At 37.1% G+C, this 18,787-nt stretch overlaps 1 protein-coding gene across 6 annotated transcripts in view; it reads left to right on the top strand.

Moving 5' to 3' along the window:
* Positions 1 to 18,461, top strand: part of Nrg1 (neuregulin 1) — a 1,010,326-nt gene extending 991,865 nt beyond the window's left edge. For 3 of the 6 annotated variants that reach the window (XM_027939248.1, XM_027939247.1, XM_027939257.2), the window contains exons 4-8: positions 9,682 to 9,784; positions 11,305 to 11,431; positions 13,780 to 13,910; positions 14,916 to 15,122; positions 17,807 to 18,461. In XM_027939248.1, the coding sequence (XP_027795049.1) occupies positions 9,682 to 9,784; positions 11,305 to 11,431; positions 13,780 to 13,910; positions 14,916 to 15,122; positions 17,807 to 18,461 (1,223 nt within the window). Of the gene's footprint in view, positions 1 to 4,905; positions 4,930 to 9,681; positions 9,785 to 11,304; positions 11,432 to 13,779; positions 13,911 to 14,915; positions 15,123 to 17,283; positions 17,405 to 17,806 lie in introns of those variants that run through there. The other 3 variants (XM_027939246.3, XM_027939255.3, XM_027939260.2) reach the window with 3 other exon arrangements.
* Positions 18,462 to 18,787: the final 326 nt, after the last annotated feature.

Raw genomic sequence — 18,787 nt, 5'->3', positions numbered from 1 at the left:
TTTTTTCAAACATAGTCTTTGTTGTATTCACAAATATTTAAATATGTTGGGCAGGAATTTTCTCTCCTTATCTCTGGATGATTTTTTTTTTAAGGTAGATAGTATGGAAGCTAAAAATATAATGGAAAAAAAACAAATTTATTGAATATCTGACCCATTTTTTTAGAAATTTGTGTTTGTATTTAAATAGCATAGATTTAGCAAAGCCATGTGATTATACAAATACAATAAAATCAAATTTTAGAAATTAATGACAATTCAGAACATTTAAGTTATTTCTTAAAATTTTGGTGTTTCATTGTGCATTGAAGACAATGTTGGATCACTATATAAAGAAAGTATTAAACATGAAGATATTTCCCAGAACAATAATGCACTTAGATCTGATAGAGATAACCAAACAAAATGTTTTCACTCATTTTGGGGCCATTTTCACTTTCACAGACACAATTTTAAAATAGCCACTCTCTATTTGTGAACTCCAAAGTGTGACTCCTTAAATAAATTCTTTAGTAAGCTCTCAATGACATTTTTGGAAGACATCCAGGAAATTAGCATTTATATTTAACCTGATTTAACAAAGATTGATAGGAAGCACATTTATGAACAAAACATGTAATGACTGCATTATTGATGCCTCATGTCTGGAAAAGCAAGAGCTTCCAATCAGACATTGCTTTCCAGAATTGTCTTGCCCAGAGTTCATTCTCTAATTCTTTATGCCTGAAATTTTCATTTTTTTTCTCTCTGCAAATTCCTACATAGAGACAGCAAAATAAATTTTTGCTGCTCTAAGAATTTCATGTTCAAATAGCAGTGAAGGCTAAGAAAAGGCTAGAATGTGTTTCTACCAAGGTCACTTAATTGTTTGTTTGCTTGTGAACATAATGTCTGGAGGGCATTACATGGATTTGAAGTAAAAGGTAGTCCCTAGCCTCAAAGAGAAATAATTAAAACCTACCCAACCACATTTGTAGTTGAAAATAGCATTCAAAAGAATTACAATATTTTGAATGTTTATGGACATATAATTTACACATTATTAGGATTTGATAAAGTAATTCTGGACAGTATATCTCATGGGCCATTTTTTAATTTATAAAAATGTATTTAAAATGAAAGAAAGGAACAAATGTATATTTTATATGACAGTCATTTTTCTCAAAATGTAACATATTTATAGCCCTTCCTAAGGAAATATTGTCAAGTTTGGTCAGTTTTAAATTTGACCTATCTTGACACAATCCCAAGTAATATGATTGTGTTCACCAATATGTGGCATGGTGTGTGTGTGTGTGTGTGTGTGTGTACATGTAATTCATAATCAATATGTAGACTTCATGAAGAAAAAAAAGAAAAAGCATTCACAACTTCAGAAGATAATGGTAGTAAAGAGCAAATATGTCCTTAGAAGCTAACAAATAATAAGAACTAGTTATGAGAATAGCTCAAACTGCAGGATATTTTAAAAGAATGCAATTTTAGAACATTTAGGCACATTGTCAAAATGATTAAATTTATCCCATATCCTTAAAAGTAGCTGTGAATCATATGTTATTATTGTATTAGTTATTTCACAGATTTCTAAATGCTTTCAAAACCTGTTGTAATAATGTATTTATTAAATGGTATCCTGATAACAGTAGAACAAAGACACTCCATCTATGACAAAATTCATAAGTTCCAACTGAGTGTGAGATTTTACTCTGTGTGTGTGTGTGTGTGTGTGTGTTCATGTGCATGTGGATCCTGGGAATAAGGAGAAAGTCTGCTATTACATTTCAAAGGGCTCAATGACAATATGGATTGGCATATGTGAAAATAAAAGTATCTACATTTACAAAGGTAAGTCTAAAATTAAAGTCAGACACTAAATTGGTCCAGTTTGGAATTGGCATTCAGAGAATTCCTTTAGAAGTTTTATAGGTACAAGAAATCAGAACTACACAGTCTTCGACATTATTTGCATAAACAGCTCCAAGATGTTACAGAACAAATACTGGAATGTCTCAGAATTTTAACAGAAACCATAATTGCAATGGATATATAATTTTGGTGAAAGAAAGTTGTTTTATTGTTCTTTCCACTAATGCAGTTGAAAATTTAAATTAACCTCCAGGTTAATCAGTTTTCTAAAAGTAATTATAAAATCCTAAGGCAAAGGATTAGTGAGTCAATACTTAATAGTTTCTGAAGACTCTTAGATTTAAATTAATTTTTTATATCACCAAGGGCACAGCAGGAAATCACATGTAGAAAAGGAAACTAAATTGTTTACAGTAACCTTTGTGTTTTTGAATTATTAATTTAATTTGAAAAATGTAGTGGCTAGGCAGCAATTCAATAGGAAGCATGTGATACATAATGAGACTAAGCCAACATTAGATTAAATAGAACAGATAGAAATAACCTCTTCACAAAATGAAAAGTGTTTGCATATTCTGCTTTTTTTGAATTATGATGAAAGAAATGTAACCACCAACAGTAGAAATAAATTAGAGCAGTTTTTGCTCCGGTTCTAGAATGACCAATGCATGTTTCCTATGCTTGTTTCCTTGTTAAGGCTTATGGCCAGAAGATTCCAGTTTTAAATACCAATTTCCCATTGAATTATTTGAAATTGGACCTGCCTGATATGAATGACTTCCCTTGAAATGAAATTATAGTTAGGCTCACAGACTTACCTATAAAACTGTAAATGCAGCAATATGTATGCATGGGCATGCTACTAATTTTATTGAAAACTTAACTAAGCTTTCTATGCAACTAATATAGATCATTAGCAGTGTTCACGTAGGCATGGAAAAATGAATCTTTGGAATGAGTTACTCTAGATATGTCTTGGTTTTAACCCTTAAAATATTACTGACTGGTAGAAGTGAAAAGCAAGAGATGGAGGGGCACATAAAAGGGAAATTGGGTCACATTCTTGAAAATTTATTATTGATTTCCTTGAGAAATGAATTTTTTTCACATCAATGTGCCAAAGTTTACATGAAGAAAGCAAATGGGGAAATAAATGTCAATTTGACAAACTGAACATTGTTCAGAGGCAAAAGAAATTTGTTTGGATTTGAATAATTTATTCTACTATGAATATCTCATGTAACCAAATTAACTCTATATTCCCTAGCTTTTAATTAGTGAAAAATTCAGATTATTGTCTGAGTACATTGGACCCAAGGCAGAAGAAAATAATACGTAGTGCCTCCCATTATCAAATACATAGTACATATGTATTTTTAATTTGGGAAGTTTTATTTCCTTAAGATGCTGCAAGTTTTAAAGTTTATTTTTTAGATATATCCCAAGGGCTTTCAGAATTTTCAAGGGCACAAAAGTTGTGAAAAGTCAACCTGAGTGCCTTAAGTGCCCCAAGGTATAGCTGTAAATGTGTCTGTTTCCCAAAATGTTAACTCCTCCTTCTGCTGGGCAACATTTTTTCATATCTCCTTTATTCCACATGGTTGCCCAGTGAGGAAAGTGTATCACATGAATTAGGTCAATGAGAATTTTACATTTCCAAAGTCATTCAATCATTAAATGGCAGAGGCAGGACTTGAAACCAGGATGACTCCAGCTCATACATTCCACTCTTCCCATCTCTGCAGGAGGAGCTTTCTCCATGCCCAAACTGAGTAACACCCCTCCATACCTTTTTTCAAACTTAAGAGATGGCTCATTTTGTTAAGGTCTCATTCTGGCATCTCTCAAATCTGTGATCAAGGGAAGAAAATATAGACCTTATTTTATGCCATGCAGACATAAGTAAGAGAAATCCTCAAATTTCCACCTAACGAAACCAGACTATCAATTTTTGTTAAAAGAATGAAAAGTGCCCTTCCTGGAGTTGTTGGGTTTTTTTTTTTTTTCCTTTCTTTGCCTCTTTCTCCCATTTCCTTATTTGAGCCTATGCAGGTTCTGCTTTTCTGAAATCCAAGAGTGTCTAGAGCTGCCAGGATTGCTGTTTGTGGGCTCACACTTTTGAGTCTCTTTCCCTGCAGATCCTCTTGGTACCTGTGACCACCAGAGCCCAGCACTGTGGAGACATGATCTAATTGGCTCTAATTTTTACTTGAAAGAGTATGAAATTAAAATCAAAGGGTCCTAGAAACTATATCTCCCCTCCACACATACTATAAAAAATACATTTTTTAAAAAAAATTTTGCAATCTGAAAAACTGGTACATAGAGTTGTCCAATACCACACAGAAATTATGAGAAAAAAATGCAAGCAATCTCCAGTTTCTCACGTGCCTATCTCAGATTTTTTTAGGTAGAAGCATTTGTTGTTTTATTTGAATGAAACATGTTATGAAGTACTGAAGGAAGCGGAAGGAGAAACAGATTAGAAATAAAAATAAAAAATAATAAATACTGAAATGTAACTACACACAAGCAATGAAAAACATAAATCCAATGTGATAAAAATTTCAGACCAAATTACTCTCCTTTGGCTTCTACTCCTGACTCTGCCACTATGTGTCTTTCAGTAAATATAAAAATAAAAATAATAATTTACTTCCTTGGGACATTATTAAAATGAAAATGAAATAATACCAAGTGCTTTTTTGATGATTAAAAATAAAATAACATTGCTATTTTCAAGCAATGAGGAAAGTAGAGGATAGTTCAGCTATGAAAATTCTCCCTCAGTAAAGTCTTTTAAGGGTTAATAAAGAGAATGTGCTGGTATTTGCACATTATCTAAAATACAGAAGTTCCTGTGTGGACTCAGAGTGGCATACCTGAGCACTGCTTTGTTAACCACCCATTTGTCCTGTTCAATGTGCACGCACAGAGAGCTATAATAGTCATGTGTAATGTGTTTTGGAGTGCAGTGTATTGCTCTTTCTGAAACTTTTTCCCTTTCTTTCTTTTTTTGTCAACTTTCTGCATTGGCAGAGCATCTTGGGATTGAATTTATGGGTATGGACCAATCATCATTCCTTTTAGCCTGCAGAATTTTAGAGCCTATGAGCTGAAATCTTTTTCCCTTCCTACTCTTACTTTTCAGTTCCTAACTAATTTCCTTTTTCTTTAGAAGGGATCATACAGCTATAACAATGATTTCTCTGCTGTCAATCTATGATTAGTTTATTGAAATGTTACTGAATGCAGCAGTTTTTAAAGTCTCAAGCTACTTTCCTTCAGTAATAGTTTAAAATCACCTGCCCCTGCTGCTACATTCATGTACATCCCACATTGTGTGACAGACCCACTGATTGGATTTGGCTATCCTTTTTTTAAAAAAAAAAAAAACTGGGGTAAGTTAGAGTGGTGCACAAGGGTAGAGGAGAAGTCAAACTAGGGGCATGAGAACAAAGGAAGCTTTAAATGGTACCTGCTTAAAAAACACAGTACCTCTTAACTGATGGGCACTTAAGATACAATACAAAACCACCTATTTAATATAGTAAGAAAAAGCCCTTACAGTGCAACACAGTATTACGTGCACAGACTTGAATCACTCAAGTTTTCTGGAGATGTTCAAGTTTGACTCTAGTCAACTTCATTATCTAATGAGCAAGGAAATAGAAAACAGAAAGAAAGAAGCCTTGTGCTATTTTAGGTGGAAATTCCAGTGCTAATGGAATTAAATTTGAGTCACTAAGATGATCCAGACAAGTAATCAAATAGAAAATTTCACACTGTGAATATAAAAAATTTCTCTTATGAGCAGATGAGACTTGGGCATACTCCCGAAGGCCTTCATACTAAATAGTGGGGTGAAAAAGCCAGTTCTGCAAGGAACAGGAAGCTGTGCTCCTTTGCCTGGTCTTCACAGTGCCAGGCCAGGCTATCTCACTGGAATGCTGCGTGCAGCTCTGGAACAGGGTCTAGGCTCAACAGCATAATGTCCTGCTTAACAGGACAGTATCTAATTCCTATGAAGCTGATTTTAGTGACATCATGCAGCAGGGGTGCCCTACAGCCTTTTTGGATGTCAACAACTGTCTACCCCTAATGTACTTTCTTGTGGCAAATGAGGCAGTTGCAAGCTCTAGCAGTTACAGGGATAGCAACTCAATGAACTGCCCCACCCCCAGCCCCCTCAAAAAAAAATCCAGAAGAAAACTCTTACTTTGATGAAAGCCCATATTTACATGAATAAGCCTTTGGGCATCAAAAAGCGTCTTCCAAGACTAGGGAGCCCAAGAGGGAGCAGCAGTTATCACTGTTGGGGGTTCCTCCCCCATGATAAAAAGTGTTCCGGTTTCTGCAGGGAGGAAAAAGATCCTGCCACTCCCCTTACCCCTTGTCACTCATAGGATAGCTCCTCCTTTATAACTTTTGGCTCTGACTATAGAATTCAATATTTGTATTTCAAAATAATGAAGTCAAATAGTTGAGATATACAGTTACTTCAGTAAGATCTTTCAAGGGTCAGTGAAGACTATGTGCTGGCATCTACATACCTGTAAGACTCACTTTTCAAAGCCCTCAGAGCATACTAGTCAAGGGCATTGCATCCTTAAAGAAAATTTGATCTTAAAGATCAATTCAAACTGAGAAGGACAAGGGCTCTGTCCTTGGCCTGGGCACATCAGACTGAAAAATATGCTTGCTCTGATTCATACAATGCATCCAGCATTGCAACCCAGGAGTATTTCCATACAGGAAGACTGATCCCCCAATTGGACTGACAGATTCTTGTTTTTCAGCAGAGTTCTGATTTGCTCTTGCCCTATGGGCCCTGCCACCTAAAGAATAAACTATGAAGCAAAGGGGGATAAAGGAACCTAGTCCTTCTGCTATGGTTTTCTATGTGTTTTTCCCTCAGCATATTACTATTGTAGAGATTACATGATCTGGCAAAATCATTTTAAAAAGTCATATAGAAATGTTTGTAGTGCATTTAGTTAAATGCTGATGTGAATATGGAGTTTTAATCCCAGGTCTGTATTCTGTAGGCTTTGCCTTTAATTAGTTCATTTTAGTACTCTTATATTATCCTTTGTCCTTTATTGAGCTTTTTATTCCCATGAAATAATCATTCAACTGGACACCATCTTCCTGTGTACCACAGGAAGAAGGGGCCAGTCATTCTGTGCCATTGTTCACAAATCCAACTCAATCTATTTCATAGCAACAACCAAATGAAAATTTATCAAAAGGATCCCTGAGAGTGCACAATATCATTTTTCCCCTGACAAGCCTTCATGTATGACCCCACTTTTGAAGTTTGTAGAAGCAGTTTCTCAGCTTTTTCTAAAGGTAGAATGTCAGTGATCAGGTGCAACTAAGGTCTTGCCTTTTGTTTTGTTTTGTTGGCGGAGCTGGATATGGAACTCATGCTTGGCAAATTCTACCATTAAGCTGCATCCTCACCCCAGCCTTACCATTTTAAAAGAATTTTTTTTAAAAAAAGAGTAAGCCAGAGTGGAAAACTCAGGGCTCCACCCTTCCTGGTGGCAACAGTGACATTCATATTTCTTAATCAATTCATCACAGATGAAGGATCCCTGTTCTGCATCCTGGGCCCCATGGAGAAGGAACAGTGGGGTGATACCTCTGCTTCTTACATATATATGCTAAAAACTGATTGGGATGCCAAGGTCAGGAAAGGAAGTTATAGCAGCCTCAGCTCACAGATAAAAACTCATAAAAATTAATTACCAGTCCTGTGGCTATGAAGGGAGAGGAGGCAACAGACACAAGCAATTAACATATAAGCACTCACATTCCATGTCCTCGTTTGACTTTTGCGGCTCAAAAATCCATGACACCAACTCTATGTCTCCCGTTGCAGTGTTGCATCGCAATGCACCAGCTGCTTTGCTTTCTAATTGTGGCTTGCACACAACTGCTAGCCTAGGGTAGGAGTTATGCTGTATGGGATAACCCTTCCAACTTTGCATCCACCTTTTCTTCCACCCAAGCATCTCCTCCTTCTGGTTTTCTTTTATTTATTTATTGTTCCTCCCTTAGTATCAGGCATGCTGTGCCAGGGACTTCAGAAGGCTCCCTAACTTTTAACCTTGTTTTCCCTCGTACTTGACTTCCTCACTCTCTCTGTCATTCTGTCAGCCTGTCTGTCCTCTCGGTTTGTTTTTCCTTTCTACTTCCAACCCCTTCAGTTTGTTTTTGTATAATCTATGCAGCATTCTACTCTTTTACCCACTGACTTCTATTCTCCTTCTCCTCCTGTTAATAATCAGTGCTCTATTAATTTGATTTGACAATGTTCTTGACCTGTTAACTGGAATTTGATTATCATGGGCTCGGCTTGTAGGAAATGTTTTGTTTAATGATAAGGTCCACTGTGTCCTAGAAATTAAAATTCACTTTTTCATCTCAAGAAAACTTCCTGTGAGTTGCCCTCTCTCCAAAGACTAAAAGTTATTGTTGTTGAGACTGAGAATGTACCATGGAAATATTCTTTAAGGGTCCCTTGCTGATGTCCTGATAAGCCAGTTTATCTGTACAATATTCTCCAGTTCTTGACCAGCTTAATAACTATCATGGCAAGTAAAGAGTTACTTACTATGTACTGGCTGAGTTCTCTTTCTGAGTGAACTTGTGAAGATCTTCCAATAAATGTAATTAGACTGTTGAAAGCTCAGCTCCTAAGGGATCAAGGTCCCCATTAAGTCAGCAAATCTTGTTAAGAACCTGACCTACCTTAGTATAATCAAGTTATCCCCCAAAGAAACTAATTTGCAAATAGAAAAATTTCCATGAATTAGAGAATAATTGCACATAGAGTAAAGTAGTACCTTTAGTTCAAAGTTCTAAGCATCATACTTCCTTAGTAGAATATCTAATTTGCCAAGTTGGCCAATGTAGGAAGAAATACTCTATTCCAAATGATACATCATTTGTGCTAGTGACTTGTTTCTTTGGACAAATAAACCAGTTATCTAATTTCAACTTATGAAGTGATAAGCATTGTCCTCCAAAGAACAAAGCTTAATTTTGCTCCAGGACTACCTTACCCATCATATTAGATTTTCTTGGATACAGTGACTAATACTTGGATACAGTGCTACTCCATATTATGCTAACTATATTTTTACATTTTACTATTGAATCAAAGGAACCTTACATTAATGTACTTGCTAACTACAAGCCAAGTTCATGTTTGCAGATGTCTTTTAATTTAATTTTTTAAGTTAGAAATGACTCTTTGTAAAGACCACTGGATATGAATGATGACATAAATAGCTGGGTTGGAGGTGAGGGTGGAGAAGGGAGGAAGGTGAAAAGGAGAGTATCAGAGCTGCCAATCTTAGCTCCTTTTAATGGTGTTTATTCCTGTTGTCTTTGCAAGAGTTTTTTTTTTTAATTTTTGCAAAAGATTTTAAAATATCTACCATGTGTTAACCAAATTGCTATGTTATAATTAACGTTTATAATTTTCCAGTTTTATATTATAAAGATATATGTATATATATGTATATGTATATATATATATGTATATGTATATATATAGCTTGTTATTGGTATAATTTTTAGAGTATATTATTTTATTGTCAATGGACTCAGCTGGCTTTGTTATTGATGCTCAAAGTGTAGCACAGAGCATGTTGTTTCTTAGATTATGTCTGTAAATGCAAGGAATTGTATTTATTTTCTTGTGAACACGGACAATGTCATGCAGCATGCCAGCTGTTCAGTTGTAGTAAATCCTGGCAATTATAAGTGACCTTAATGACATCTGCTCTCACCCCTTTCCAGAAGCGGAGGAGCTCTACCAGAAGAGAGTGCTGACCATAAGCGGCATCTGCATCGCCCTGCTGGTGGTCGGCATCATGTGTGTGGTGGCCTACTGCAAAACCAAGTAAACTTCATCCTCCACACCTTTCTCTCTCCTTAGTGCACAGATGGCTTAGGTGGCCAGGGCTTTGTAGACACCATGCTTCACACCCTAATCCTGGGAGAAAGAGGGATGAAGCACTTTCCCCCTTATTTTTCCCTTTAAAAATGCACTTTGAGGACCTTTCCTAATCACACACATTGGAAAGCTTTGTGTTTTCTGTGAAAGCGTTCAGGAAATTTCTAACATGTGACCATAGCCATACAAATGGATGAACATTTGGAAGGACAGGCTTGTATAGAAGCACAAGAATGCATGTATGTAGTTGTGCATGCAAATATGTGCACACAGGGATCATGTACTAAAAGGGAAATATAGGTGCCAGAGATGCACTTGACACATCATTGCTGAGAACAAATCCAGTTTATACAAACTTGGGAGATAAAAGAAATACTCGGTGGTATTTTAAATGTAGTTTTCTAAAAGAGTGAAAAATGTTTCAGTTCTACTTACTTGGGTTGCCAGTGTAAATGCTGTCAAAGGATGAGTGAGGTACATAAAAGGAATCTCATGAGAGTAAAATAAGCAAAGTTTGCTTAGAAAGAGCTACAGGGAAAGCTTTAAAATAGATTTGTGGCCACTGATTGACCCTAAAAACTTGGTCCATCTTGACAAATGTATTTATTGTTTGCCCTTCATTTTTCTGTCTTTAAGTCTGAAATAATGTTAAATTAACAGGAATTAAAAAAAAAACATTTCCTCATAACATGATATACTCTTGCCAAAACTAGTCATGGAGATATTTTCATGATTTGAATATTGCATTGAGGAAAAAAATAATATGCTTTTGTACCACAAAATTAAGGGCATAAATTGTATTTTCTTAATACCCCATGATTTAGCATGCTGCCAGAATTGAGTAGGTGAGAGAGATAAACCTTCATGGAATTGACCTCATACGACTTATTAGATTCAGTCTTAATATTCACTACCTGCTTACACAAAAAGCATTACAGGGGTAAGACCACATTATAATTGTGCCAAAACCTAGGGGCAAAATATGTCCAATCTCACTATATGAGCCCCCCCAAAACACACACACTGTGTATAATGTACAGATTTGAAACTAAGTGTATTTTCTGAAGGAATCCACAGGGGAAAAAAACTACAAATAGAATCAGTCATCAATTCTACAGCACGAATTGTTATCTAAGACCAATGACCATCTGTAAGGTTTAGGGGAAGATGGATTGATTAAGAAAGTTGGGATTTTAGCCAAATACCAACATATTTGTTTTCTCCTCCTTCTTTCTTTTTCTTCAGTGAAACAGTTAAGTTTCTGTAAGAATCCCACACAGCTTTTCAAGCCCAATTGCTGAGGATGTATGAGCCTACTTATTCTGGAATGGCATATAGTCCTGTTCTCCTCCTCACCACCAAGCCACTGCCTTGAATTATTCATAGGTGTTGGTAGAATAAAGATTTGGCTGTACTAAGAAATGTAAATAATAGGAAAAAAATTATGCTTCCTTTTTTACATCTAGGAAACAGCGGAAAAAGCTTCATGACCGGCTTCGACAGAGTCTTCGTTCTGAAAGGAACAACATGGTGAACATAGCCAATGGGCCTCACCATCCTAATCCACCCCCGGAGAATGTGCAGCTGGTGAATGTATGTTGACTGGCCAGTGAGACAAACTACGCATGTCCCTTTTGTACTGGCATCTTGAAGTTTATTTTCTAAGCTCTTAGGCTCTTAGCTGCTGCCATTAATCACCATGGCTTCCAGGAAACCAAGATTTCACCAGGAGAAAATAATGGGAACATTTTTTTTAAAGTGGATTTGGTTTCTGTAAAACCCACACATTTCCTCTTATAAAGTGTTCATTAAGGAATTGGAATCATAATGTTGGGTTTGTTCTGCAGGGAGGCTGGAACAGGAGGAAGAAAACAAAAACAATGTAATAAAATTAATAAAACCAGAATCAGAAGGAATTTGTATTTTTTAATAATTTGGAAATGAAGACTCTTCCAGTCTATAACTGATTAGTACAGATAACTGAGCCACGGATTTGGAGTGATATTTAGTAGGGGCACTTTACAGTAATTGATGATTTACTGATTCTGATTCCCAAAGGAAGAAATTAGGGCATGGAAAGGTCAAGTGACTTATCAAACATGCTTCGCAGTAGAAAAATTGGGAGAATGTAATGCTTGCTACTCCCTGGCTTGTTCTATGTGATACCAAGCACTCCAGATGAGATGCCTCCTTAAGCATTCAAATATTTTGTTTATACTTTACCAAGAACTTGGCCCTTAAATTCAACTAGATGATAGAATTTTCAGTTCTGGAGACTATATATCATCAGCTTCCAAACCTCTCTGTTTTTATAGACAAGAACAAGCACTGTACTTAGACCTCCTGGCTTTTGAAGTGTTACTCTTTATATTCCAGAAAAATACTTCTTGTTTCATTTTTTTAATTTCCCTCTGTTATATGGCTTTTTAATAGATCAATTCCCAAAGATTGTATTGTAGTAATCATTTTTCTACCCTATTGGAAAAAAAGGTGTATACTTAGTAGAGCAGAAATGTTATAGAACCATGTCTGGAGATAGTGGTTTCTAGATTACCCCACATCTTATAGCAGAGATCTATAGAACATTATTGGGGCAAGGTGCTGATAGGTTAATAAACTTTCTTGCTTACCTCCACCTAATGGTGTTCATCAAAGTGTTCTGCAGGGCTAATAAGTGCATTCTCTACCAACATCACTATAATATGTTATTATATATGTTATAATATATCAAGAGTCTTACTGCCATGAGTGCCTGAATTCTATTATGGCTCTAAATGGTGTGACCTTAGGCTGTAACCTTTTCTCAATCTTATTTATTATGAAAACAAACCTAAAAATAATAAATGCTTCAAAGACTTCTTGTGAGTAGTAGGATAAAATAACTTACATGGAACAGCCTAGTGGCACTTAGATTCATTAAGTTTATGTCACCCCTCAAGAAGCAAGAGCAGAATGTGCATGGACCAGAGATAAGTCACTCTGTATCTTTTCCTTATATATACCTAACCAGCTATAATTCCCAGGAAGATCCCTATGGAATAGTCTTTCCATGAACAGAACCAGCTGGAGTTTCATGCATAATCCAAGTTGTACATTTTTGGGCTATCACAAAGAGATCAGGTGCTTTAGTCTTCATAGCTCATCAGAATATAAAGTGCCCTGTTTATCAACAAATAGTCCATTCCATTTCTTTTCCTGTTATTTAATTCAATTTGTTAGAAATACTAATAGCATTTAAAGTACAACTTCAAAACAACTTTTAAAATACATCTTCTCACTGATAGAGGGCAGCAATAGCTACAGTGGTTTGCTGATGAAAATGAAATAAAATGTAGTTGCACTAAATGTAAGGCCCTCTGTATACTAGGTATTCATAGATGTGTCACCTTGACAACTATTGTAAGCCCTTCAAATTTTGTAATACCCTTGTTAATGTTACCATTGACAAGTTAGAAATTTTAATATTAGTAGGGCAGTATTGACACCATGATATTGAAAAAGGAAAGAAGATCCAAAATATTGAAATTAATTTTTTTCAAGTGACTTGAAATTTGAAGTAAGATAAGGTATGCTTTTCTTTTAATCAAAAATATCTGGTAATCTTCTTTGACTTGCAACAATCCTGACAAAAATGAGTATCAGAATTTGTTTTGAATTCTAGTCAGGTAATTAACTGGAAATGAGGGAGAAGAAAGGTCTTTTTCTGAGAAAATGAAGTTAGTCGTGATTTTAGGACCTATATTGTGTGTGCATCCAGAGAGTAATTAATTCCATTTTTTTCATCCAATCTAAAATCCAAAGTAGCCGAGAGGATTTGCCATACAGCACTGGAGAAATGAAAGTTATTATGAAACTTGTGTACAAAAACAGATTATTGTGTGTAACAATTTTAGTATTTTGATTTACATGCATCTTCAAGTTGTGTCTCTGTGTCTACCCAGCAATACGTATCTAAAAACGTCATATCTAGCGAGCATATTGTTGAGAGAGAAGCTGAGACATCTTTTTCCACTAGTCATTATACCTCAACGGCTCATCACTCCACAACTGTCACCCAGACTCCTAGCCACAGGTATGAAAATATAAAAATTCCACAGTAGTTCTCTAAGAATGAATTTTTGCACGTGAGCTTTTACTATCATTGCATTAAGAAAGGAGACACTTGGGAGGCAGTACAATATACAGACCTTGGATATGAACAGACTTTGGACATTGGTTGACTCTACTCTCAATAGCTGTGTAAATCTGAGCCTCAGGTTTTCCATTATCAAAAAAAAAAAAAAAAGTGATGGTAGCCAGGCATGGTGGCACACGCGTGTAATCCCAGTGCCCCTGGAAGCTGAGGCAGGAGGATCACCAATTCAAAGCCAACCTCAGCAATTAAGTGAGGCCCTAAGCAACTCAGTGAGACCCTGTCTCTAAATAAAATACAGAAAATGGCTGGGGATGTAGCTCAGTGGTTGAGTGCCTCTGAGTTCAATCCCTGGTACCACCAACAACAAAAATGGTGGTGGATAATAACATCTACTTTATAGGGTTGTTCTTCCCCATTCTAGAGATTGTCGTCACTCACCTGCTGCTACTCACTGAATTGCTACACAGAGAAAATTCTAGGATTCTATATAATACTTAGAAACTGGATTTTATATAATACTTGGATTGCCTTGGAAAATGTACATGAAGATTGGTGAACCCTAAATTCTCAAATGCCCTGGTGATCTCAAATTGATTGCAGGCTACCAAGAATAACACTGCACTTCCAAATGTAACTGGTACAACATGACATTTCTCTGACCTAAAGGATTCAAGAACACAAGGACTAAGAACATTTAATACATAGTGGCACTTGATTAATATTTATTGAATGAATGAACAAATAAATGAATAAACTATGTTCACAAAGCCCTCTCTATGGCAAGTTTCTTTGTATCAATTCTTTTCTTACACAATTACTGTTGTAGAGAGCTTCTAATGTATCATTAATTGGAAATATCTGTCAGAATAACTTCCTTTCATTTCCATGTCTGCATGTCATAAAACCAAACAAAACTCACTTCCTCTCACATTTCCCTTCTAGCTGGAGCAACGGACACACAGAAAGCATCATGTCGGAAAGCCATTCTGTAATCATGACGTCATCAGTAGAAAACAGTAGGCACAGCAGCCCAACTGGGGGCCCAAGAGGACGTCTTAATGGCATAGGAGGCCCTCGCGAGTGTAACAGCTTCCTCAGGCATGCCAGAGAAACCCCTGACTCCTACCGAGACTCTCCTCATAGCGAAAGGTAAAAGCGAGGGGCAAAGCTACTGCCCAGGAGAACCTCAGTTAAAGAATCCCATGAGCACCTGCGTCTCACCCAAGGAGAGCTGCCTTATCAGAATAAGGGCGGCAGTTCCCATTTCTAGGAGTGCACCTAGTTGAAGTCATCTTTTTGATGGAACTTATTTCTTCTGAGCTTCTCTCATCGTCCCAGTGCCTGGCAGGCAACAGACTCTTAAAGAGCTGGAATGATTTGATGTGGAAGGTGCAGCAGACTTGGAGTTCCCAGAACTGGCCATAGTCTCAGACCCATTCTGGGTCTAGGTTCCTCAGTCATAACATTAGAGAGATGGCATCAATGTCTGATGAGGACCCTTTAATTCCAATTTGCCAGTTATCCAAACTCTTAAATCGGTGGTCAAGCTGGTCTCATGTTCTCATGTGCTAACTCTGTCTTACTTTCCAGCCTCAGTTAAGTTTGTCTTTGCTGACAGTCATGGGGGAACAGCTGCTTGTGTTCCACTAAATAGTATCCCTTTTATAAAGTTCCAAGAAGGAATGTGTCTGGTGGTCTTCATAGGTGGTTTTCAAAGAAGACGTTGTTGCCTTCTTTATGGCCCTTTATTCCAGAATGTTTGATCCTTGTTCTGGGGAGATTGAGGAGGGCTGGGGGAGTAAAAGCAAAAGTAAAGTAAAGAATGGAAGAAAGTTAACTGAAGGAGTTGTTCAATAGGAATAGTGAATTCATACATGCACTTTATTCATTTTCCCCCAAGCTGGAAGAGAGTAATTCCCAATTGGTTTTTAGCCCACGAATAAGCTGCTACCTGTGTGTTTTCCAATCCACAGGGTTTTATTTTATATTGTGGTCATCTCATTCTAATCCCTGACCATTTATTTTTTTAAAAAGGCTTACATATTGCCAAATCCATATTTATTTGGTGGTTACATGGGTGGAGATGGTTTTGAAAGATTATTTGTGTTCTGGACTGGGAAGTACAATAAAGATGACCTATTTAGTTTGTAATTCATATAGAACTAACTGATGACTTCTTTACTACCCTTCCTCAAAAATGTCTTTCAGAACTGTATGGAATTTATCCAATTCAAATTCTCCTTGCAAACCATTTGTTTAAAAAAAAAAAAAAAACAGGTCCTAAACTGGCTGAAAACATTAGTCTTAAATTCATGTAATTATACTTATGTATTAAGGCAATCTGTCCATCTTAATTTAGTCTCCTTTGGAACATGAAAAGGAGGTTGGGATGAGCTCTTTCTTCATCACTACCTGTGATGTTGATCTTTGAAGGCTGATATGCATATCCCAGATACCATGGAAGGCTGCAAAATAGACCTGAACTTAAAGACCACAGGGAGATAAAACTGAATTACTTGTACATGTTGGTTGAATATGGATTATTATTTCTCAAGGAGCTTAATTTCAGTACCCTCAAAATACAGTCTGAAGACTTGAGTCCCAAATATTTCAATCTCCAAGACACTTTCCCATTTTAGACACAGCTGGATCTCACATCCATATCACTATGAATCATGGAAAAGCAGGGAAGTTAATAGGTTTTCTGTTCCTGTTAGCTGGAGTTCCGAAAGTGGTGTCCTGTGTCATCACAGGTCATGATGAATTAGACTCTGTGACTGTCAAGGTGGAGAAAAGATTCATTTATAGTACTATGCATTGGTAACATTTTTATCAAAAGCTGAGAAATGTGACTCATTCCCCTCAGTGCTGAAAATCAGGTCTTCTTATTCTGGGGGAAGAAAGTGTGGTATGGTAAAAACAGTGTACTTGGGGGCCTGGCACTGAGATACACTGCTGTCAGATGTGGCATGATGACAGGTAACATAGTCCAGTCATCCCTTGAAGAGTCACAAAAGATGGCCAGGAAGATTTTCATGTCCTCCTGCTAGGAAGCCAAAGACTGATGCAGTGGAGGGTTGGCAAGAGATGTAGTCTGGAGACCAGACATAGTCTCCATTGTGGTAACTATGAAACCAATGTAAGGTTCTTTCAGGCTTACCTTTGAATGTCATGGACCCTGGGATGGGTAGTTGCAAACTGAATGTTAACTAATAGCATTTCATGGAAAAAAAAAAGTTGAAAGCACACAAATGTATGACACTGTTGTCAGGAATAAATCTAAGTTACTATGCTCTTTTTTTTTCATAAGACATAACCTTATAGCTGAGCTAAGGAGAAACAAGGCACACAGATCCAAATGCATGCAGATCCAGCTATCAGCAACTCATCTTAGATCTTCTTCCATTCCCCATTTGGGCTTCATTCTCTAAGACCCCCTTGGCATTTAGGAAGGTATAGTATTTAAGTAATACTTCTTTCCCTTCCAAATCCCTGAGCCTTGGTCCTTATAAACTGAGTAATTTCTAGGACCTAGTGTTCTCTTTTCTTGGCTCACATGCTTTTGTTTAAACTCATGATGAGACTGAAAATCCCCAAAGTTTTGATGAGCTAGACAATTTAGCCGATCTTTGCATGTACTCCTGTGAGGAACACTCTTGGCTACATAATATTTTTATTCCAAGGGTGCTGAATTTCCTAGTTTAAAAATTGAAAAGTATGCAAATGAATATTGTTCTCTGATGAGATCCTATGGTGAACTCTGCCCCCTTGCCCTCCCTGCTCTGTGCCTCTTATTCCACCACACTTATGTGGGGTATTCTGTGCTCACACAGGTATGTATCAGCCATGACCACCCCGGCTCGTATGTCACCTGTAGATTTCCACACGCCAAGCTCCCCCAAATCGCCCCCTTCGGAAATGTCACCACCCGCATCCAGCATGACGGTGTCCCTGCCCTCCATGGCAGTCAGCCCCTTCGTGGAAGAAGAGAGACCTCTGCTTCTTGTGACTCCACCCAGGCTGCGGGAGAAGAAGTATGAACACCACGCTCAGCAATTCAACACCTTTCATCACAACCCTGCGCATGAGAGTAACAGCCTCCCCCCAAGCCCCTTGAGGATAGTGGAGGATGAGGAGTATGAAACGACCCAGGAGTATGAGCCAGCTCAAGAGCCTGTTAAGAAACTCGCCAATAGCCGGCGGGCCAAAAGAACCAAGCCCAATGGCCACATTGCCAACAGGTTGGAAATGGACAGCAACACAAGCTCTGAGAACAGTAACTCAGAGAGTGAAACAGAAGATGAAAGAGTAGGTGAAGATACACCTTTCCTGGGCATACAGAACCCCCTGGCAGCCAGTCTTGAGGCAGCACCTGCCTTCCGCCTGGCTGACAGTAGGACTAACCCAGCAGGCCGCTTCTCGACGCAGGAAGAATTACAGGCCAGGCTGTCTAGTGTAATTGCTAACCAAGACCCTATTGCTGTATAAAACCTAAATATACACATAGATTCACCTGTAAAACTTTATTTTATATAATAAAGTATTCCACCTTAAATTAAACAATTTATTTTATTTTAGCAGTTCTGCAAATAGAAAACAGGAAAAAAAACTTTTATAAATTAAATATATGTATGTAAAAATGTGTTATGTGCCATATGTAGCAATTTTTTACAGTATTTCAAAATGAGAAAGATATCAATGGTGCCTTTATGTTATGTTATGTCGAGAGCAAGTTTTGTACAGTTACAGTGATTGCTTTTCCACAGTATTTCAGCAAAACCCTCCCACATATTCAGTTTTTGCTGGCTTCTTGT

The sequence above is a fragment of the Marmota flaviventris genome, chromosome 3 (assembly GCF_047511675.1).
Source record: "Marmota flaviventris isolate mMarFla1 chromosome 3, mMarFla1.hap1, whole genome shotgun sequence".
Lineage (NCBI taxonomy): Eukaryota > Metazoa > Chordata > Mammalia > Rodentia > Sciuridae > Marmota > Marmota flaviventris.
Note: the sequence above shows the minus strand (reverse complement) of the source record. Positions and strands in the feature narration are given on the sequence as shown.